The sequence below is a fragment of the Gavialis gangeticus genome, unplaced genomic scaffold, assembly GCF_001723915.1.
Source record: "Gavialis gangeticus isolate Ggan-Ray unplaced genomic scaffold, GavGan_comp1, whole genome shotgun sequence".
Taxonomy (NCBI): domain Eukaryota; kingdom Metazoa; phylum Chordata; order Crocodylia; family Gavialidae; genus Gavialis; species Gavialis gangeticus.
Genome location: NW_017729007.1, coordinates 9,548,119 through 9,569,975, shown reverse-complemented (window position 1 = coordinate 9,569,975; position 21,857 = coordinate 9,548,119). Strand labels below are relative to the sequence as shown.

General features: G+C 40.8%; 1 protein-coding gene across 3 annotated transcripts in view; it reads left to right on the top strand.

Annotated features, from left to right (window-relative positions):
* GRM8 (glutamate metabotropic receptor 8) overlaps nucleotides 1-21,568 on the top strand; it is a 716,946-nt gene extending 695,378 nt beyond the window's left edge. For 2 of the 3 annotated variants that reach the window (XM_019509286.1, XM_019509287.1), the window contains exons 10-11: nucleotides 531-832; nucleotides 20,999-21,568. In XM_019509286.1, coding sequence (XP_019364831.1) covers nucleotides 531-827 — 297 coding nt within the window. In that variant the 3' untranslated portion in view covers nucleotides 828-832; nucleotides 20,999-21,568. The remainder of the gene's footprint in view (nucleotides 1-530; nucleotides 833-20,998) is intronic. The other variant, XM_019509288.1, reaches the window with a different exon arrangement.
* The last annotated feature ends 289 nt before the right edge of the window (nucleotides 21,569-21,857 follow it).

Sequence of the window (21,857 nt, the reverse complement as noted above, 5' to 3'; positions counted from 1 at the left end):
AATTCAGGTTTCATTGCGGAGAAGCTCATTTTCTTCCCAGCTCAAAACTCAAACAGTAAATCAAAGGTTTCTCATTAGATTCTATGTTAAGCTTGTTGCCAGTTGAACAGCATCACATGCACTGGTGAATCATTGAATGGCATATTATTCCAGAAGCTTCTGTTTATTAGAATAGATGATACAGGGCTAACCTTGTCAGCCTTTTGTATATTATCCCTGCACCATCACACTTGTTTATAATCTGAAAATGTAGTTACAGTGACTTAATTATTTTTATGGGAATAGAGTTTAATAAACATTTGCTGCTTCTACCTCCCACTCCTTAGTGCAAAAAAAAAAAAAAAAAGGAACACTTGACTATAATTAAAGACAAACTGAGTGAAGGTTGCTTCTGCAGCATACACAGTAAAGTGACAGTACGGTATCATTCCCATTTTTAGTTAGTATTTTTAAGATAATTACTATGTTTGCCGTGATATTTTAAATCCTATAAACATTGATCTTTATATTGTTGTTTCTTTCTCCCCCAGATGTACATCCAGACAACAACACTTACTGTCTCCATGAGTTTAAGTGCTTCTGTGTCTCTGGGTATGCTCTACATGCCCAAGGTTTATATTATCATTTTTCATCCAGAGCAGAATGTTCAAAAACGGAAGAGGAGCTTCAAGGCTGTTGTGACAGCTGCCACAATGCAAAGCAAACTGATCCAAAAAGGAAATGACAGACCAAATGGCGAGGTCAAAACTGAACTCTGTGAAAGTCTTGAAACCAACAGTAAGTCATCAGTAGACTTTCCCATGGTCAAGAGTGGGAGCACTTCCTAATAGATGTACGTTCACATGAATGCATTCTCTTCTAATAATAAACTTTATTCTTTTCTTTGCTTGTATTGCATGACTCCAGAGATGTGTCAGAATTCATGTACCACCAAGCACAGGACTCCTCACAGTTGTTTCAGACAAATCTTTTTTATGGTTAACAGGAGGCTAGTAAAAAGCATAAACAAATTTTGGAAAGTCCACATCTTTTTTTAAATGTTCTGGTCTAGCTTGTACTTTTTGATGTGTTGTGCTTTACTGTGCCAATCTTGTTATGTACTGTCACTTCATGGGATGTATTTATGTGCAAGAAACTATATTTCTAAAGACTATTAAGGGTTATAACTGCACATGCTACATTATTTTAAAAATTGCAACTTGACATATGGGTGAAAATGTCCCTTCTTTGCCATTCAACATGGCATTAGTGTTTCTTGTATAACTTTAGCATTTCCCATAATTTATCAATGCTGCCTCCAGCTGGTGCGGACTTCTGGGGATAATGTAACTCACTCAGATTTTCCCTGAATTTCTGCATTCTGTAAAAACAGTAGTTGGATACATTTTTAATTTGACAAAAAAAAACCCCAAACAGACAAAATAAAACATACGAATCCGTGTACCAAGTGCTCCTGCACGTACGGATTAGTCATAATAGTTTTAGGTTTGCCAAGGGGTAGAAGTGAGAAAGGGTTATTTTCCACACCTGGAAGGTTCTTGAATCCTGGCACATCTCTAAATAACTTTATGGAATGAAATAGACAGTTAGTATAACTTCCATACAGCAGCATGTCGTAAAGCCTCATAAACTGTACTTCTGAATAAAAAATAAAAACAGATTTGAATAAAGCCAATAATTTTCCTTCCCCAAATCCAGTGGAATTAGAGAACAAGTTTCTATCTAGCAGGTAAAGCTTCAGTGAGACAGGCAGCTGCTGTTTTGGTTAAGGACTAATTCCTCACCAATTATTCTGCAAATGGATCCTGCAGAGTTTTATGAATTTTTATTATTTTCTGGTAATATTGAAAGGAAATTGAATAATGATATTTTGTTCATAAACATTCCAGTGCTAAAAGACTTGCAAAAAAACCTGTTGCACTTATTCCCTACACATGCAAACTCCCACTGAATTCAATCAAAATTTTACAGGTGAACAAAGTATAAAACTAAAAAAGGATCTTTGATTTAGCCAATAGTATAGTTATCAAAGCATGAAGGGTAATGGGCATAAAATAATTTACCTGTAAAATGTGTGGTGCGATTCATTCTATCTAAATCTTCTAGATGATATAAAAGAGACACAGGATATGTCTATATGAGATGCTACATAGCCATAGTGATGAACTACAGCGATGCAGGTCTTTGCTATGGCGATGTAGCATCAGTGGCGCTGCCACTACTTTGCAGTAGCAATAAGGTACTGCATAGTAGCTTGATGCTATTGTGCAGTAGGGTTGGAAATGATTCATGTGGTGCCAAGACTACATGGTACTGGTGATTACTGTGCAGTTATTTAGTACTTGCTAGAGCAAGTACTAACTGACTGTGTAGTAACAAGTGCTCAGTTGGGCACAGGTGTAGACATACTGTGTCATGGGTTTATATAGGTTCAGATTACTACATATAGCAGAGGCAATAATGTTGAAATTCCCTGAGGATCTAGTAACAATGAAAATGTGAAGAATTCAACACTTTTACAATTCCTCAGAAGTCACCAAAAGAAAATTGGTGGGGGCAGGGAGGAATGAGGGAGACAGTATTTTTATTGCAGAGTTTCCAAAATGATCCACCTTAGAAAGAAAGGTCAACTGTAGTTCCACAGTAGGATGAGGATGGGACGTATACCTGAGGTTTATCAGTTCTAACTAATTAAGAAATGCTATGACTGGTATTCTTTAAATTGATAATACATAATTCATGAAAACAGCTGCCAGTGGAAGCAAGCCTGCTTTTGCCAGTAGTGCGATGCACATAGGGAAATACATATTTACTGCACTGTAAATCTGATTTCAACACTAGCACAGCTATATAGTTTTAAACCTTCCCAGTAGTACATTCCTTCAAGTCGATGATCCATGTAGTTTACTGCTCTATAAGTAAGGATTAAAAAAAATCAATGCATCTCCATTCAGAAGAGCTAGCCCTATGTAACTAAGTTAGCTTCACCAAAGGTATAGAGCTCTTAGGTTTTCAAAAAATTATCTCCTTTGCTTATAAAATTGTATTAAATATATTCCCCTTCTTCCAGTATAATTATATAACATTTCTGAGGCTTCAGTAGATGCTAAGACCACATAAAAATGAAATCTTTCCCATGGATCAATCTTAATAACCCCAAATACAGCATAAATCCCCTCCTAACTAATACCTATTACCTGATCTCAAAAACTTTTAGGTTATTGAAGTTATAGCATGTAAGACTCATCTAGAGGAATCAGGGTCTTATTAGGACCTTGGAAATGGAAGAGAAAAACTTCCTTCCTCTTACCTAACTAAAAATTATGAGGATTATATCAGTAGCTGTAGCAGCAGTATGCCATTATTAGTAGTATACTACTAGTGTGTTTTATATAGCTACTAAAGAACAAGCAGGAAGAGGGGAGTTTCTTCACCTGTTTTTGGGAGGTGCTAGAAAGGGCATCTTGGAAGTTCATCTTAAAAAATATTATGTAAAATTCTAACTCAATTTACATGCTGATCTCAACATAATGAAAAGAGATGTACACATATCTACAAGCAAGATTTGCTCATTGAACAAGTAGGAAGGTAGTAGGAGACACTGTATGCAGGTGAGTGAAACAGGAGCTTCAGCATTTGGCTGGAGATTTGCCAATTTATACCAGTCCAGTGTATGACCAAAAAGAATGAAATCCTATATTTAATGTGCAGAGAAAAGTCCTACATGTATATTTGCAATGGCTCTTCAGGATCAGATCCCAAAAGCAGAGATTAGGTGGGGTTTCAACAGGTCACTAGGAAAAAGCGGATAGACAGGTTCATGTGTGGATCTAGGATTTTGCAAAGGGGGAGGGGGTGCAAATGGTAAGGCACATTATCATATAACACAAATGCATATTTTTCTCCAGTTAAAAAGAAACCAGAAGTTTTACTAATATGGTAGGGGGCTAGCACTTTATTATTCTGTTCAGGATCAAAACAAAAAGCAAATATACTCATTGGAATGTGCAATGATTTGCTACAGTATATATACAATTTTAAAAAACACAACAAACTAGGCAAAAATAGCTAAAGGATATTGTATCATTAGTTCTATAGTCATTATAGCAAAATGTACATCTATTATTCAAATTCATAAAATAAAATCTAGCCTCCTTGAGCATCTATAAAATTGAAGAAAGCCATCACCAGAAATGGCTAACAGAAAGCAAACGTGCCAAGGAAAGGATAGTTTGAATAGAAGAGCATCAAGATCATTAAAAAGGAGAAAGGGCCATTAATACCTCTGGAGTGGAGAGAGATTAATATGAATCAGAGAGAAGATAATGAGCCATGAAGTCAATTGACTGTCTCAGCACTGCCTGAATAGAAATGCTACTACCTCTCCCAGGCAGTTGGTTTTAAAGTTTGGGCATGGCAGAAGTGAAAGTGACTGGGGGGAAGCAGGAAGGGAGGGAGCGGCTGTACCACTCCACCTCCCCGCCCTTGACAAAATGAAATCAAGTAAACATGAGACTGCAAACAGGTAGTAAAGATGATTAACATCAGGTCTGAGTAATATTTTGCTTTAATTTCTCCTGTGTTTCTGATATTCCCTCTGCTGCAGTATATATTTTTACCAGTACCCTTCCCAGGTATCTTTCTAATTTTTGTTGTCACGGGTTTGTTGTTGCTTCCACAATCCATCTCTTTTTGGTTGTTTTGCTTTGTGTTATTTCATTCTCTCTGTGTTGTCTTTATCTGAGTTTTTTTGTTTCTGCTGCATCCCCCCCCCACCTCCAATCCTCCCCTCCCAAACTCTTTGGAAGTGTTTCCCGTCCCACCCACTTTCCTTTCTTTTAAATTATTTTTCCCTATTTTATTTCCCTTTTTTGTTCTTTGTCTTCTGCCCTTGTATTGCCTGTATGTATTCTCTCTGAAGCCATTTTCTCTTTTATTTCATGTTCCTTTTAGCTACCCTTGTTTTATAAACTAATTATATCCTTTATCTCTCTCTTTTGCATGTCTTGGGCACATTGTTTTTATGCAGTGCTTTTATCCTCTTGTACTGACCCAGTCTCCAAGTGTATCCAATAGGTGTTTTTCACTACCCTTCTTTTAGGCCCATGCAATAAAATCCATCCTCCATAAAAGTAAATGGCAAAACTAACACTAACTTCAGTGAAGACAGGATTTCATTCATCAACTGTGATACGTACATATGCTACCCACATAATTACAAAATACATAAATCTGGAGCATTGGGACTAGCACTCTTGCCTACTGGATTTTCAAGGGACAGATCAGTAGTACTTGAGCTAGGTGAAAGAAAGCTAACTAGGCTCATATACAGAGCCACTCTGAATATCAGTCACTGGTGTTTTAACTATTTATGGCAATGTATAGACATTCAGTTTATCCTGGGACAGTTGCTTGCTCTACCAATAGAAGCTAGGATTTTTCTCACATAAGTGGCTAATCCAAAAAACAAATAACTCAGGAGTAACCAAAGTTAAATGGCTCCTGGGAGAGTTGCTCATGGGACAGCAAACTTCTATACACATCTAGTTTCTGAAAGAAGCTGCAACACAATCCTCCAACTTCTTAGCATGTTTTGCTTGTAGCCCTCTCCCCTCCCTCAGGTCCAGGGAGAATCCCTTCGCTGTGCTGCAAGGGAAAGCAATCTGAGTCAGCCAATCAGGGCTGCTCTAGGCACTGCTGTCATCAGTGCACTGCTGTCATCACTCTGTATACTGTTGTCATCATTGCTGGGAGCCTGCAGAGCAGGCTCAGATGTGTGCACAGGAGCCCCTTGACTATGCAGAAATGGTCTCTGGGGCTTAGGGGTCTGCAGATAAGTTTTTTGACAAAGAAAAGAAACTCAGTTGAATTCTCATAGATTATCTGAACATATGTACACAGCCTCCGTCCCATAGGATTTTAGTGACTGATTTAGCCTGGAGTTTTTATTATTTCTTCAGCTGGCATCCAAGCTAATCCACTTGTGCTTCAAAATGAAATGGATACCTTTCATGTATAAACTGCCTCAATGCCATTTCTTAAAGAAGGTCCCCTGGATTAATCACGAGACTGCACAATTTGTTCCGTCTTCCTTTCAAGCTGTGGGTGGGTAGATGGGCATCTACATCATTCCCTCCATCAGGACAAGTTAAGTAGTCCTCTGCTTCAGCTCCTTTTGATCTGGGACACCGTGCTTCCAACACTTTACATGTCTCTCTTCAGAACCTTATTTTCCCCATATAAGCACTAGTACTTTTCTCTCTTATGCAGGTCCTCTTTGTCACAGCATCAAGAACTTGAACATTGCTTTTTTCCACTCAGAAGCCACATGCTTCAACTGCTTTATTATTTTTTACTCTGTTAGTTTCTTTTCTGTTTACCTTCTTTTCCTGTGTATCTTTCTTCCTATTTATTTTTGGGGGTTTCTCTGCCCTCTCTACTTGATGCTTTCAGAACATTCATGTTTGTTTTTCTTCATAAACCTCTTTGTTGGTTTATGATCAGAAAGTCTATCTTCTGTTTTGTTTGTCACTCCAAAATATTTTGAGAGTTTTAGGAAGTTGCAGTGACCTAAGGTGAAGTGGGAAACAACATAGGTCAAACTATAACTTGGATTCAATATTGAACTATTGAGCCAAATCCTCATTCTGTTTCCACAAAGCAAAATACTTCTAGAATTCTTTTTCTTTTTTTTTTTTTTACAGCTCCATTGGCATTGTTATACCAATATAAGGGCACTAAGATAAGCAAAGATTCTTTGGCAGCTGGTAAATTGTAATACTCAATGCTAACTTCTGTTATTGACAGTCTGGTAAAACTGGGAACATGCTGATAAGAATCATGATTTTAGAAGATGATGATTTTTTGTGTGTGTGTGTTCAGTTGCAAAATCAAAATATCATAGAAAAAAGTTTAGGTCAAACCAAGATGGATTTTTTTACCCACCACATATACATATGGAATGAGAAATGAAATGTTATTTGTCTGAGTTATTTAATTGTTCCCATCACCCCTTTTTAAATTTAGGTACTCTTTAAAATGAATTATACCATCAAGTTAAAACATTTTGCTGTTTCATTTTTTAAATATATTTTTAAAATGCTTTCCAAATGATAATGCAAGTCTCATTGTTCAGAGCTCCTGTATGAAGCTGGAGATAGGCCTGTTGAAAGTCTCTGGGTTGGAGTCAGAGGGGAGAGCAACAAGAGTGATGTCATGGTTGGTGTCTGCTATAGAGAGGGCCTGGTTTAAATCAGAGGCCCAGCTCGTGGGACAGTGGCTCCTTTAATCTTGGAGTTCTCTGTGCATCACCCCACCATTGGTTGGTGGAGGGGCCCATCAGTCCTGCCGCTTGCTCCTGATGGCCAGGAGATGAAAACCATGGTTTTAAATATGCCGCAGTTTTTGCCTCCCATCCAGTCAGCAGCAAGCAGTAGGAGGCAAAACCCATGACATACTAAAACCCACAATTTTTGCCTCCTGACCATTGGTGGAGCTGATGGGACCCTCTGCCAATCACAGTGTGGGGGAGGGGGAAAGCATGCATGGGGAGAATTCTAAGATTAAAGGAGCTACTGCACCACAGGCTGGGTCTGTGATTTAAATGAAGGCCTAGATATTGACCACCAGACCAGGAAAATGAGGTAGATGAGGATTTCTTCAAACAGATAGTGAAAGTTTCCAGATCACAGGCCCTGGTTTTCATAGGGGACTTCAATAATCCTGACATCTGCTTGGAGGGTAATGTAGCAGTCCACAGGCAATCCAGGAAGTTTTTGGAGTGGGTTGGGGAAAACTTCCTGCTGAAAGTGTTGAAGAGGCCAACTCTAACTATCAGCATGGATTGCTGAATCAGCATGGATTCACCAAAGGCAAGTCATGCCTAACCAACCAGATCACCTTCTATGATGAGATTACTGGCTCTGTGGATGTGGACAGATCAGTAGATATGATAAATATTGACTTTAGCAAGGCTTTTAATACTGTCTCCCACAGCATACTTTGAAACAAGCAGAGGGAGTATGGGCTGGATGAATGGACTGTAAGGTGGATAGAAAGCTGGCTGGATTATTGGGCGCAGTGGGTGGTAATCAGTGGCTTAATGTCTACTTGGTAGCCACTATCAAGTGGAGTGCCCAAGTGGTTGGCCATGGGGTCTATTTTGTTCAATGTCTTCATCAATGACCTGGAAAATGGCATAGAGGGAACCCTAAGCAAGTTTTCAGATGACATGAAACTGGAGGAAGTGGTAGATATAATGGAAGGGAGGGTTAGGATTCAGAGAGACCTAGACAAATTGGAGGATTGGACCAGAAGAAATCTAATGATGTTCAATAAGGAGAAGTGCAAAGTCCTGCACTTAAGGTGGAACAATCCCATGCACTGGTACAGGCTGGGTATTGACTTGCTAGTCAGCACCTCTGCAGAAAGGGAACTGGGGGTTGCAGTGGACAAGAAGCTGAATAAGCTGAGCCAGCAGTGTGCCCTTGTTTAAAGAAGGCTAACTGCATACTGGGCTGCATTGTTAGGAGTGTTGCCAGCAGATCAAGGGAGTAATTATTCCCCTCTATTCTGCACTGGTGAAGCCACATCTGGAGCACTGTCTAGTTTTGGGCCCCCCACTCAGAAAGAATGTGGGCAAATCAGACAGAGTCCAGTGGAGGGCAACAAAAATGCTTATGGGGCTGGGACACATGACTTAGGAGGAAAGACTGAGGGAACTGGGCCTACTTAGCTACAGAAGAGAAGATGAGAGTGGATTTAATAGCAGCCTTCAACTACCTGAAGGGTGGTTCCAAATAGGATGGAGTTAGACTGTTCTCAGTGGTGGCAGATACAGAACAAGGAGCAATGGTCTGAAGTTGCAGTAATGGAAATTAAGGTTAGATATTAGGAAAAACTTTCTCACTTGGAGGGTAGTAAAACACTGGAACACATTACCCAGAGAGGTTTTGGAATCTCTCTCCTTGGAGGTTTTCTGGCTAGATCCTATTTAACGTGCATTAAAATAGGCCTTTGCTGGGAAGATATAGTTGGGGATGGTCCTGCTTTGAGTAGCGGGTTGGACTAGATGACCTCCTGAGGTCCATTCCAATCCTAACTTTCTATTATTCTGTGAAAATTAGGGGCCATGCTCTTCTTGATCTGATGCTCACCACTGGAAAAAATGGTGGTGAATGTAGAAGTGGATCGTAACTTGAGCAGTAATGACCCCAAAGTGACTGAGTACAGGTTCCTAAGGAAAGCAAGGAAGGAGAGGATCAGATTAAGAAGTTTGGACTTCTGAAAATCAGACTTTGACTAGCTCAGGGTACTGATGGTCAGGATTTCATGGGAGGCCAGTCTGAAAGGAGTCCACGGGAGCTAGATGTACTTTAAAGAAACCATACTGAGGGTATAGGAACAGACCATCCTGATGTGCAGGAAGACTAGGAAATATGGCAGAAGACCAGCTTGGCTTAGCAAGGGAAATCATCAGTGAGCTAAACTACAAAAAGAAAGCTTATAAGAAATGGAAACTTGGACAAACAACTAGGGAGATGTATAAAATATTGCTTGGGAATGCAGAAAAGAAATCAGGAAGGCCAAAGCGCAATTGCATTGCAGCTAGCAAGGCATGTGAAAGGTAACAAGAAGGGTTTCTAGAAGTTATTTCAGCAAGAAGAGGAAGATCAAGGAAAGTGTGGGTCACTTACTGAAGGGGGGGGCAACAAAGTGAGAGATGATGTGGAAAAGGCTGAAGTACTCCATGCCTATTTCACCTCAGTTTTCACAGGCAAGGTCAACTCCTGGAATACTGCATCTGGCAGCACAGTTTGGGGAGGAGGTGAGCAACCAACAGTGGTAAAAGTACAGGTTATGGACTATTTAGAAAAGCTGGACATGTACAAGTCCATGGGGCTGGACATGATTTACCTGAGGGTGCTGAGGGATTGGCCAATATGATTGCAGAGTCACTGGCCATTATCCTTGAAATGTCATGGCAGTTGGGAGAGGTCCTGGATAATTGGAAAAGGGCAAACATCTTTAAGAAAGGGAAAAAGGAGGATTGGGGGAACTACGGACCAATCAGCCTCACTTTGATCCCTAGAAAAATCATGGAAGTTCTCAAGGAATCCATTTCTAATCACTCAGAAAAGAAGAAGGTGATTAGGAATGGTCAGCATGGATTCACCAAAGGCGGGTCATGCCTGATGAGCCTGATTGCCTTCTATTATGAGATGACTGGCTGTGTGTATGTGGGAAGAGCAGTGGACGTGATTTAGCTTGACTTTAACAAGGCTTTTGATGCTGTCTCCCACAGCATTCTCGTAGGCAAGCTAAGGAAGTATGGGCTGGATGAACAGACTGTAAAGTGGATATAAAAGTGGCTGGATTGTTGGGGTCAAAGTGTAGTGCCCTTGGCTTAGTGTGTAGATGGCCACCAGTATCAAGTGGAGTGCTCCAGGGGTATGTTCAATATCTTCATTAGTGACCTGCAAGATGGGATGGCGTGCACACTCAGCAAGTTTGCAGTTAACATCAAGCTGGAGGGAGTAGAAGACATACTGAAGGGTCGGGCTAGGATTCAGTAATGGGAGTGTCTACACATGAACTAATGTACTTTAGTTAATACACATTAAATCTAGAACATCCGGGCATGTATACAAATACATTTTTGTGCCCAGATGCACCAGCTCTCCAGCACATCAGAGCAGGCTTAATTTAGCAAGTTTGCTCTGCATGTGAGCATTGCTTGCAGTTGTCTAAGTGGTGAAATATGCGTCAGCATGGAGAAAATGGAGGTGGTACACTTTTGAACTAAAATACCTTCTATGTGTTTTAGTTCAAAAGCAGATTGCTGCCATTTTCTCTGTGTTGATGTGCATTTCACCACCTATACAACTGCAAGCAATGCAGCGCCAGGCACATTTCAAAGTGCTAGGTGCTGCAGTGCTTGTATGTGTAAAAATGCCCTCCCTTATGATGTACTAGGAGAATGCACATTAGCCTGTCTTGATGTGCATTAACTAAAGGACACAGTTTTTAAGTGACACAATGTGCATTAGCCTGTTTTAATGAGTATTAGCTAAATAGCATGTTTTTTAATTGATTGTTTAATGTGCATTAAGAAGGTTAATAAGCAGACAAGGTTCTTTGTGTGAATCTGATATCTTTTATTAGACCAACTTAAATAGTTGGAAAACAATTATTAAGCAAGCTTTTGGGTTCAAAACCCTTTGTCAGGCTAAGAAAGTTTCAGCAGTTGGTGCGTGCTCTTCCTGGATGGAATGAAAAGTAAAGAAGCCAGAGGCTGGTCTGGTCTGCATGCAAGACAGGTAGTCAGTGATGTAGATTGAGGAGTCAATGGGTGAGAAACAGACTGGGGGTGGGGGGGAAGAGAAAGAATGGGGATGAATAGTGGAGAGATACTTGGGGAGTCAGATGTCAGGCATAAATCCAATGTCTATATTTAGTCCATGATTTTTAGCATCCAGGAGGTTGATGAAGTGGAGTTCATAGGCTCGTCTCTGGGAAGTATTTTGTAAGTTTCCTTTTAAGGATCAGGACTGAGAGATTGGAGAGAGAGTGGTTTTCTTGTGAGAAATGTGCCCCCACAGGTAATTGGGTATTCCTGTCTTTGATAGATTTCCAGTGTGCATTCATTCTGGTGCGCAGTTGTTGTTTGGTCTCTCCTACATATTTTCCATCAAGGCATTTGGTGCATTGGATGAGATATAGTACATTTCTGGAGGTGCAGCTGTAAGATCCAGGAATGCTGATGGCTCTCTTCTGGGGTGTTGGAGATGTGTTGGCAGGTTTTGCATTTCTTGTCATGGTGTGGTCTGGATCCTTTTGGTGTGTTCTGGGCTTGAGGAAGTTTGCTTCTGGTGATGAGGTTAGCGAGGTTCGGTGCTTGTTTGAAGGCTAGGATGGGTGGCTCTGGGAAGATCTTTTAAAGAATAGGTTCTGTTTCTTGTATGGGTTGCAATTTTTTGAGGATTTCCCATATGGGTTCAAGGGATGTGTGATAAGTCATAACCAGCGGTGTGTGATTTGTGGGGGGGTTTCTTCTGCGCTGCAGCAGTTCTTCACGTGGTATCTGCATGACTCTTTCAAACATGCGATCTATCTCTCTGAAGGAGTGTTCTTGTTGGGTAAAAGCCTTTTTAAATTGGTGAGGTGGCAATCCTGGGTGTTCTCTTCGGTGCACATTAATTAATTAAGAAGGTTAATGCACATTAAAGTGTGCATATAAACACGCCTGTGAGATCTAGAGAAATTGGAGGATTGGACCAAAAGAAATCTCATGAGGTTAAATAGGGACAAGTGTAAAGTCCTGTACTTAAGGCTGAAGAATCCCATGCATGGCTACAGGCTGGGGACCTATTGGCTATGCAGCAACTCTGCAGAAAAGAGCCTGGGGGTTACAGTGGACAATAAGCTGAATATGAGCCAACAGTGTGCCCTTGTTGTGAAGAAGGCTAATGGCATACTGGGCTGAATCAGTAGGACCATTGCCAGCAGATCAAGGTAGGTGATTATTCCCCTCTATTAGATACTGGTGAGGCCAAATCTGGAGTACTGTGCCCAGTTTTGCCCCCCCACCCCACTACAGAAAGGATGTGGACAACTTGGAGAAAGTCCAGTGGACGGCAACAAAAATGGCTAGTGGGCTGGGGCACATGACATCTGAGAAGAGGCTGAGGAAGCTGGGGTTATTTAGTCTGGAAAAGATAACGCTGGGGGGGGTTTAATAAGCCTTCAGCTACCTGAAGGGTGGAGGTGGGAGCTAGATAGTCTGAAGGAAAGGATCTGGGAGTTATGTGTCTCGGTGGTGGCAGATGACAAAACAAGGAGCAATGGTTTCAAGTTGCAGCAAGGGAAGTTTAGGTTAGATATTAGGAAAAGCTTTCTTACTAGGGGGTTAGTGAAGCACTGGAACAGGTTACCCAGGGAGGTTGTAGAATCTCTGTCCTTGGAGACTTTTAAGACCAGGCGAGGCAAAGCTTTGGCTGGGATGATCTTGTTGGGGACTGTCCTGCTTTGATCAGGGGGTTGATCTAGATGACCTCCTGAGGTCCCTTCTAACCCTAATTTTCTATGACTCTATGATTTTTCATTCATTTCTGTATACTATACACTAGAATGCTAAAGCAATCCATATAAATATATATTCATATAGGTTCCCCAACAAAATCCTTTGTGAAATTGTAATTAAGATTCCATGATTCAGTGGTTTGAGTTTTTTGTTTTTTTTTTACCTTTCACGAGAATTAAGAAATTCAAAACTTGGCCTACCATTGCTCTTTGTTTACATACAGGGGGAAATGCACATCAGAGAACAATGTATCTATTAATTTGTTTCACATTTAAGGCACTAATCCTGTGTGCTACTTCTTGTGGAGGTACCCAAAAACCTGTGGGATTCCACATAGATGCAGGTCTTGATTCCCATACAGACAGCATGGAAAATCAGAGTCCTGATGTGTTGCTTTTTTAATAGTAAAGTGATGTTTTCAGTGTTCTAAGATGATCTAGATACTGCAATATATATTGCACTATATTTCTCAGGCTGCAATATATTTTCCACATTGTAATATTTTTCTGAAAGCACCTGGAATCACAGATCCAATCCTGACAGGTACTGAGCACTGCCTGAGGGTAATACATACATCAGTGCCTTCTGGGATTCAGCCTACATTGAGGACTGGGTACTAATTGCCTTCCATGTGGTAACAGTCAAGAATTTGGAAAAGTCTTTTTATGTTTACTGTGTATAACCATGACGAAGGCCTAATGCAGGATGATCGCTATGCAGTTAAGATGAAAGGATTCAAGTTCCTGGGGCTTTTAATAAAAGCAAACATAGTTAAGAGACTTCCTGATTTTTCTCTAGGTATAGCTTTGGGGGCAAGTTTCAGATAGGTTGGCCTAAGAAGCACAATATTAACTGTGCATTTCCCTGGTTTGTATCTTTGGAGGTTTATTCATTTATTTAGTTCTAATGCTGCCCTGAAGAGATAGCAACCTGAACATTTTTGTTTGGATGTATATAAAGGTTTTTTTTCTGTTTGCTTGTTTTTACATTATCCCATAAAAGGCAAGGTAAGGAATTCCACCTCATAGGTTTCTCGCCAAAGTCCCGTTCCATACGCATGTATGTCCCTGGTACCTAGAAGGTACATAAGAGTATAGTTAATTTCTTATTGCATTCCTAATATCAAATGGCTGGAAGCATCTTCCTAAGGCCTACAGATAGAGAAGGAAATGGGGATGTCAAGAAGCTTGGTGTTGAGCTGCTTATCAGTTGCTGTTTCAGGGAGTATGGGGGATAATGAATTCTTTCTTTGTTTCTACAGATCCCTGCTGTAGTAATCACTCAACAGGTCCCACATAGGCATCCCCAGAGAGTGATGAGAACTGCCCTCCCTCCCATTTCCCCTGCTATTACATGAACTATAAGAAAGACTTCTGTCTCTTACATCTTAGTGATGAGGTTTCAGATAGGTGGTGAGGTTTCATCTTAGTGATGAGGTTTATTTTGACCTCCAAAACCCCAGGTTCTGCTAGCTTTAAAAGACCGATCAGGACCTCATTTCTATCCAGTTAGTTTGCAAGTGCCCTCACCCTGCTGGTATTGGTAGATCCCATATTGATTCCTGAGCCCCTGATGAGACAAATCAGTTTGTGTCCCTTTTCCCATGCGTCTCCAACCCAGGGTCATCAGAAGGTAGCAAGTTCAGGCTCTGTGGGGAGGGGGTTAGGAGACACTCCAGATCTAGCTGGGGGGAGAAGGAACAAAAAGGGGCAGGGGGGAGGGAGCTGATAAAATAACCAAGATAAAAATTGGTTATTAGGCAGGTCCTATTAAACATCTTTTTTTTCATAAGGAAGGAGGTGATGTCCCTCTGAAGAATCACTGGATAATCTCCTCTCTAATTTCCCCTCAGTAGGTCCATGGAAAAGCAGGGGCAGGGGACAGTCCAAGAAGTTCCCAAGCTCCATTCTTGCTTTAATCCATCCCCTCCACAGCCCCTGCCCTTTCTGTGTTTCCTTTTTATGAAATACAGGCACCTCTTGTGGAGAATGAGGTATGCATTTACCAATGTCAAAGAAATGAAAAGGTAATCTAGAACCAGAAATCTGTGTGAAACTACAGAAGATGTAACTATGCCATCTCTATTAAATATATATATATATATATATATCCATCATTAACAATGATGACAACCAAAAGCTTTTGCTCCTCATTAATTTTGATTACGAGTTTTCATATGGGATATGGGGATGTTTTCTCCTACACAGGAAAACAAATGTCAGACTGACCTAAATGTTGTTCTGTCTTAAATTTCTTTTGAGTTCAAAGGAAACTTACATAAGACATTACGTACATCATACATATCTTTAGTCTTTTCCTGGGAGTAGCGTAGTAAATGGGTCTAGAAAACTCTGATGAGCACATATGATGAGCAGAGTTTGCCACATTTTCAGGTCATTTGTGCTTGCCAAGTATGGTTCATATTACCACTAAAAAATACTTACAGTCTTAAAGACCAAAATACCAGATGTTGAGGTGCTCAAATCCCCAAACATGAGCTGCCAGCTCATTACAGCAAACCATAAAGAAACTTATGATATTTATCAAATAAAGAGAGCCAGGTTGAATAGGCTGGTAGAGAATTACTTACACAGTATGGGGGTGAGATGAGAGCAGCTAGCAAACAGATATAGACTCCCCTTTATGGTAATACTGTGGAATAAATCTGATTCCATTTTCAAAATAAAACAGTAAGGAATATACATGTATAGCAGTTTTTTCTTCCTGTCTCTCAATGCCTCCAGCATTCATAGAATCATAGAGAAGTAGGGCTGGAATGGACCTCCATAGGTCATCTAGTCCAACCCCCTTCCTGAGGTAGGATCATCCCTATCCAAACCATCCTATCTAAGTCCATTGTCTAACCCAGTGGTTTTCAACCTATGGTCTGCAGACCCCTGAGGGTTCACAGACTATGCCTAAGGGGTCTGTGGAAGATAAGTATGATCAATGAAAAGTATGTGAATACTCACATTTACAAATAAAGAGGGTGTGCATCTCCATTAAAAAATTGTAGGCATCCACAAATAAAAAAAGATTGAAAACCACTAGTCTGGCCCCTTAGCAAAACTACACAATCAACCCTGATGCAAAACAGTACCTAACCTACAATACGTTAAAGCCAGAGGGGCGGGGGAGCCTGATGGCCAATTTCTGCTACAGTAAAAGTTGTTAATGTACACTCAAGAGATCCCAAGAATAGGATTATGCCCCCCACTACAGAGGAAATCAAAATTAAACCTTGTCAAACAGTTTAATCACAAAGTAAAATTCAACATTTGTTCTTCTCAGCCAACTCCCAGAAACAACCCTCAACATTTGATTAATGATTATGCAATTTCATACAGTCATTTTTACTAGAAACCAAACCCCTTTATGTTTTAATGGAAGTAGTCCCATTTCAGAAATCTTGATATATTCCCAGAAAAGAAAGTACAGGGAAAAAGTGGAATTTTCCTCAAATTTCCATCTAAGAGAGCATGAGAGCGCTTAAGTGGGAAAGTTATATCCCGTGTGAAAGAGTTGAAAAATATCAGCTTGGTTATACTTGCCTAAAAATGCCTAATACCTCAAAATCAGACCAATTCTCTGTCAGGAAGGGGGTTCTATGCCCTAGTCAGAGTACTATAAGGGATTTACCTAGCATCTGTTTCTGGTAATTCTTTCATGAAGTAGGGCTCCCCAGAAACCAAAGCTGGAGCCACCTGTATGTGTGAGGTAAGCTATTTGGTGATTTATTTCCTCTGTATGCTCTAACAATTATGCGCTCCGATGTCCAAATGAAAGAAGTTGAATGAAATTTACATTTCAATGGGCAGTATCATTTTTATCTTCCCCAGCTGCAACTTCAGAATCATTTTCCCCAGCGAGCCAAACACTAACCTGACCTTGACGTAGGATATTCCATTATTTATGTATATGTATTGATCTTATGATAATACAGATGTGTACATAATGTAACGAGCTGGGTAGGTTGTGAAGAAAAAAGCTGTTATTTTTCTGTTTCTAGATTTGTTATTTCAGCTTTACTCCTGTGGTGGTGATCTATGGTAGATGAGTAACACTAATGCCACTGCTTTGTCCTAGAGGTAAATCTCTGAATGTCCTCTGGGGTCAGACGTGACCCCAGCCATATGGGTATTAACCATAAAATTTAGAATGACACAGCTATAATCTCTTATTGTTGTTAAGTGTGTAGTTCTTCATTACTGTGCTCAGATATGGTGGGCATTGGTGACTTTCAGGAACTATAGGCAGCTGGTCTTCCCAGTTAGCATTATGGCAAATGTTTCTTGGAAGATCAATGCTGTGTGTCAGAACATCTCCATAGCATATTGGTTACATATCCTACTCATCCAGTATTGCCAAGTTTAAGGGCTACAAGGGCCACCTTTGGGCCCTTTCCCTTCAAGTGCCAGGAGTTGTGGTGGCTCTATTCACCTGCCTTCCTCCCAAGTGGATATTTCACCAGTAGCTGCCCAGCTAGCTCTAGTCAATGGAAATAAGAGAGTGATTTACACACAAGATTTGAAGATAAGATACAGATTAAATCATCCAAATAAAACACTACAGTCCACTCATAATGTATTACACACACCCTACATTATCAAACCCGTTAAAGTTCCCTGCTATTATCTAGGAATAAATATATATGATAGCTTTATCCTATTTTACCTAATAGATGTCTAAGACTTAGCAGCCATTTTGTTGGCAACAAAGGACTGACTCACAGGACCATAATGAATTCTAATTTATTGTATGGGATGTGAAGTTACCAATAAATCATAAATGCAAACTTTGACTTATGAGGGGTACTGGCCACCTTAACACACACTCACATACATAGACTTGCTGAAATAGTAGTGTAGCACTGATGTTGGTTTATACCTACCCGGGGTCCTGGAGTCTGCTGTTGATGATCAGCTTCCTCCAGGGTGATGTCTTCTCCAGAAGGGTCACTTGCTTGTCCTTCTGTATCAGTAGGTTGGTTGCCGGATGAGGGGGGTGCCACTGAGGGTCACACTTCACTGCCTTTTATCCCTTTCTGGAAGACTTGTGTGATCCCCCAGTATCATCTTGGCTGCCTAATCCAGAGGTCGCTGTCCCACATGGGTCTTGAGTAGTGCATGACAACTATCAGTCACAGTCACTGGGGGTTCTGCCCTGTGGTGTAGTTTTGGGAGTCCACCCTTGACTTGATTGACTCAATGGCTGTATTGTCATGGGTTACAGGAAAAATCAATAGGATGGGTGCTGAGTTCCAGTAATCAGTTCCTTGGCTTGATTAGCCTACAATAGCTTGTAGAGTTTTGTAATGGTAACTTCCTCTGGCTAGGCTATTGTCAATTAACAGCCAGAAGTTCTCCATTTGTAATTCAAACTTGCATTCACACAGGGGACCAGCCCAATATAGTAGATTTTATCACTTTACCATTACAATTTCAATGCAATGTTTAATAATGGTCCAGGGTGTAACTTCATTCTACAGGGAGTACATTCTTTAAGTGTTTAAAAGTATAAAATATAAAATGCAAAATGACTTGGTAAAGATGAGACAGATGAAATATAAAAATGCATTGTGAGAAATATATAAAAATGCAATGTGAGCTAGTGAGGATCAAAGGCTACTGGGGACAGTAAGTGGGGACAGGTTAGCACCAGGTTATATTTACCGTTTTTGAAGTGGATATTTAATTCTTTTGTTTGCTTTAGTGACATTTAGCTCAATCGATGTGTAGATGTAGTTTGTAGATTTTTCCTACAGAAAGCCACTTTAGTTTTCTGGCTTGCTCTGAGCCTTGCCACACCCATACAATGTGTGCTAGGTCTCTGCCAATACTCAGAAGGAAAAAGAAATGCACAAAATGGGGGGTTCAGGCAAGAAGGGGCTTCTTGTTACAATTATATTGAGAACAGGAGCAAGAACCCAGTTGTGGGTTCTTCCAAGGAAAAAAGGAAATCTTTCCCTTCTTCTAAGTCAGGGGTGGGCAAAATCCAGCCCACAGCAGACTCAATTTTCCTGCAGCCCCTGGAGTGGCAGGTCCTTCTGGTAGCTTCCACCGGACCCAGCCCTGATGCTTGGGCACCCTGGCCCATCTTCCAGGGGATGGGACCTGTGAAGATGAACAGGGCGTTCAGCTGGAAGGAAGATAGTGGGCAGGGCCTGGGAAACCCCAGGATCTTGGGGTAGTGACAATGTGAAGCCAGGGCTGGGACTGGGGCAGGAATACAATCCGCTGCCCACATGCCCCTGCGATGAGCACAGGTTCCACAGGCAGAGGTGTGCAGGGAGGAGATCATGGCTCTGCCCCAGCCCCATGTTGTTACTGCCCCAGGATCCTGGCCCTGGCCCTCTCTTCCCAGCCACACACCCTGCTTGCGCAGCTCCCAGCTGATCTCCATGGCAATCCCAGGATCATGGGGCCATGACAGCCAGGGCTAGGGCTGAGGCTGGGCCTGGAGCAGAGACCTAGTTCTGCAGACCCATGCTGTCTCAGCCCTGTGGGCCAGATTTGCCAGTTTGCCCATTCCTGTTCCACGCCCTTCCATGTGAATACTCAGTTTCCTAGACCACAGAGTAGAATGCCCTCTTGCTTGCTCTCCTGGCTCTTCTTCTGATAGTCTTCACTCCTGACTATCAAGTAGGCAGTTTCAGTGGGAGGGCAGAGCTAACCTCATAACCTGGTACATAAAGATTTTTCATGGGAAATGGCTAATGTAGTTTCAAACAGCCAGAGCAGTCTTGGGATCTGAATAGGATCTAGAACCCAAGGACCTAATCCAATATGGCATAAAGGCATCCCAGTGTTATACTGGTGTCCAGATGTAAATTATTGCAGTTGCACAGATTTTAGATTCTGTTTTTACATTGGCAGCTACTTTTGTCTTTCAGAGACCTCAAAAAGGCCACATATGCTCTGTGGCAGTCTGTTCTGCCTGGGTTTGTAGATAATGGCATGTAAGTCCTTACAAATTGGTCCACAGAAAAAATATGACTTCTGACTGGGGAGACTGCGGATTCCTCCCATCATTTAACTCAATAGTCTAGTGGGAGACCTATGTTCCACCCTCCTTCCCCCAAGAGACACCTGCATTTCCCACTTTCCAGCAAACTCCTCTAACCACAAAGCCATGGTGTAGGCATTACCTAAGTACCCTTTCACCTTCCTTTTCAAGCTGGAGCATTGGGCAGCCAAGAATGGAAGAAATGTGGTGCCAGAAGGAAAGCAAGCCACAGGGAACATAATTTGGTGAAATGGTGACTGTTTTAGAATGAAGGGGCTGTAGCTCCTGCCTTTGTCCTTTCATGGGGCAGAACCTATCCCAATGCTGTCTCTCTTCCAATGACTATTAAATATAAAATGCAGAAACACCTTTGGGAGTAGGCCTTTATCAGATCCTTTCTTCTTCCACTCTGTAGTGCCCTACCCACAGAGATACAAAGTGTAATCAAAACACAGAGTTTCACCTTCATTCAATGTTCCTGTATAGCACAATATTTAAACACCAGCAGGCACTTCTACATGAGATATTGACTGCACAGTAGCTGAATAATACTGTGCAGTAGCAATAATACTGTGCTAATATGCTACTGTATGGTATTATTAGGCTACTGTGCAGTAGCATCACTTAAAAGGCTTTCACCAGCACTACTGCACAGTAGCTCCAGTTGCTGCACATTTATTTAGTACTTGATTATACAAATACTAAAGAAATGCACTGTAAGCACTGCACAGTAGCTTCTTGTGTAGATATGCTCCCTATGTGCTCAAACCTAAGAACATAATGTAACACTGTCCTGAACAAGGGCTGTGTTGGGGTTGCTGGTATGCTTGAATACTACAGTTAAAGTGATATGTACATTTTTTTCCCTTGTTTTTCAAACCTGAACCATAACTTTGGTGTTTTGCTTTGCAGCTTCCTCTACCAAGACGACTTATGTGAGCTACAGCAATCATACAAACTGAACAGGGACAAGAAACACAAATGAAGACCTTCAGTATGTGAACTTAAAAACAATGACTTCACCATCACCAAAAACTCAGTCTTGAAAATATCTGTAGACCACAGCTGAATCAACAGTCAGTCTTTTAAAGGATATGGATTAATTAAGAGCTAAAATCAGAAGGGGCAGGGGAGGAAAAAGCCTAATTTTATAAAATACAGACTGAGTGTCAAGCTTCTGAACTATTCACTCACAAAAGGAAGTAACTCACAAATGGAAAACAAATGTTAGCTTGTGAAAAAAATGCTGTTGAAATAAACCATGTCTGATGTTATAATTGTAAGTACTTTTTTGTGATTGTGAGAATTTCCATTCCTGTCCCACATTGTTCAACTCGTACAACAAGATGAGTTTGTTTCTTGTGATGGCTGACTGAATTGAATCCCTGGGTTGTGCTAAAATAAATGCAATGGTTGACGCATGCAAATTTTTATACAAAATAATTTATTTCTAAAAATAAAGGAATGTTTTGCAAATGTTGAGACTTGTTTCGTTGTAGTTTTAAGGAAAAGAATTTTAAGTCCTGACAGTGTTGTCTATTGTTTGTTTAGACTGTGCAGTAAAGGTGGGGTATATAAATAAAAGAAATAATCATGGCATCAGAGGAATGCAGTGTAAAGTATAAGCATGTTGGTATGTGCGTGTGTGAGTGGGTGTGGTGTGTGTGTGTACTCCCTGAGACAGGTGAACTTCTTTGTTAAAAAACTTGTGACTTTTCAAATTTCTGGTGGGTGTTTTTCCCAAAGTAAATACATTTTATAAGCTTTTGTG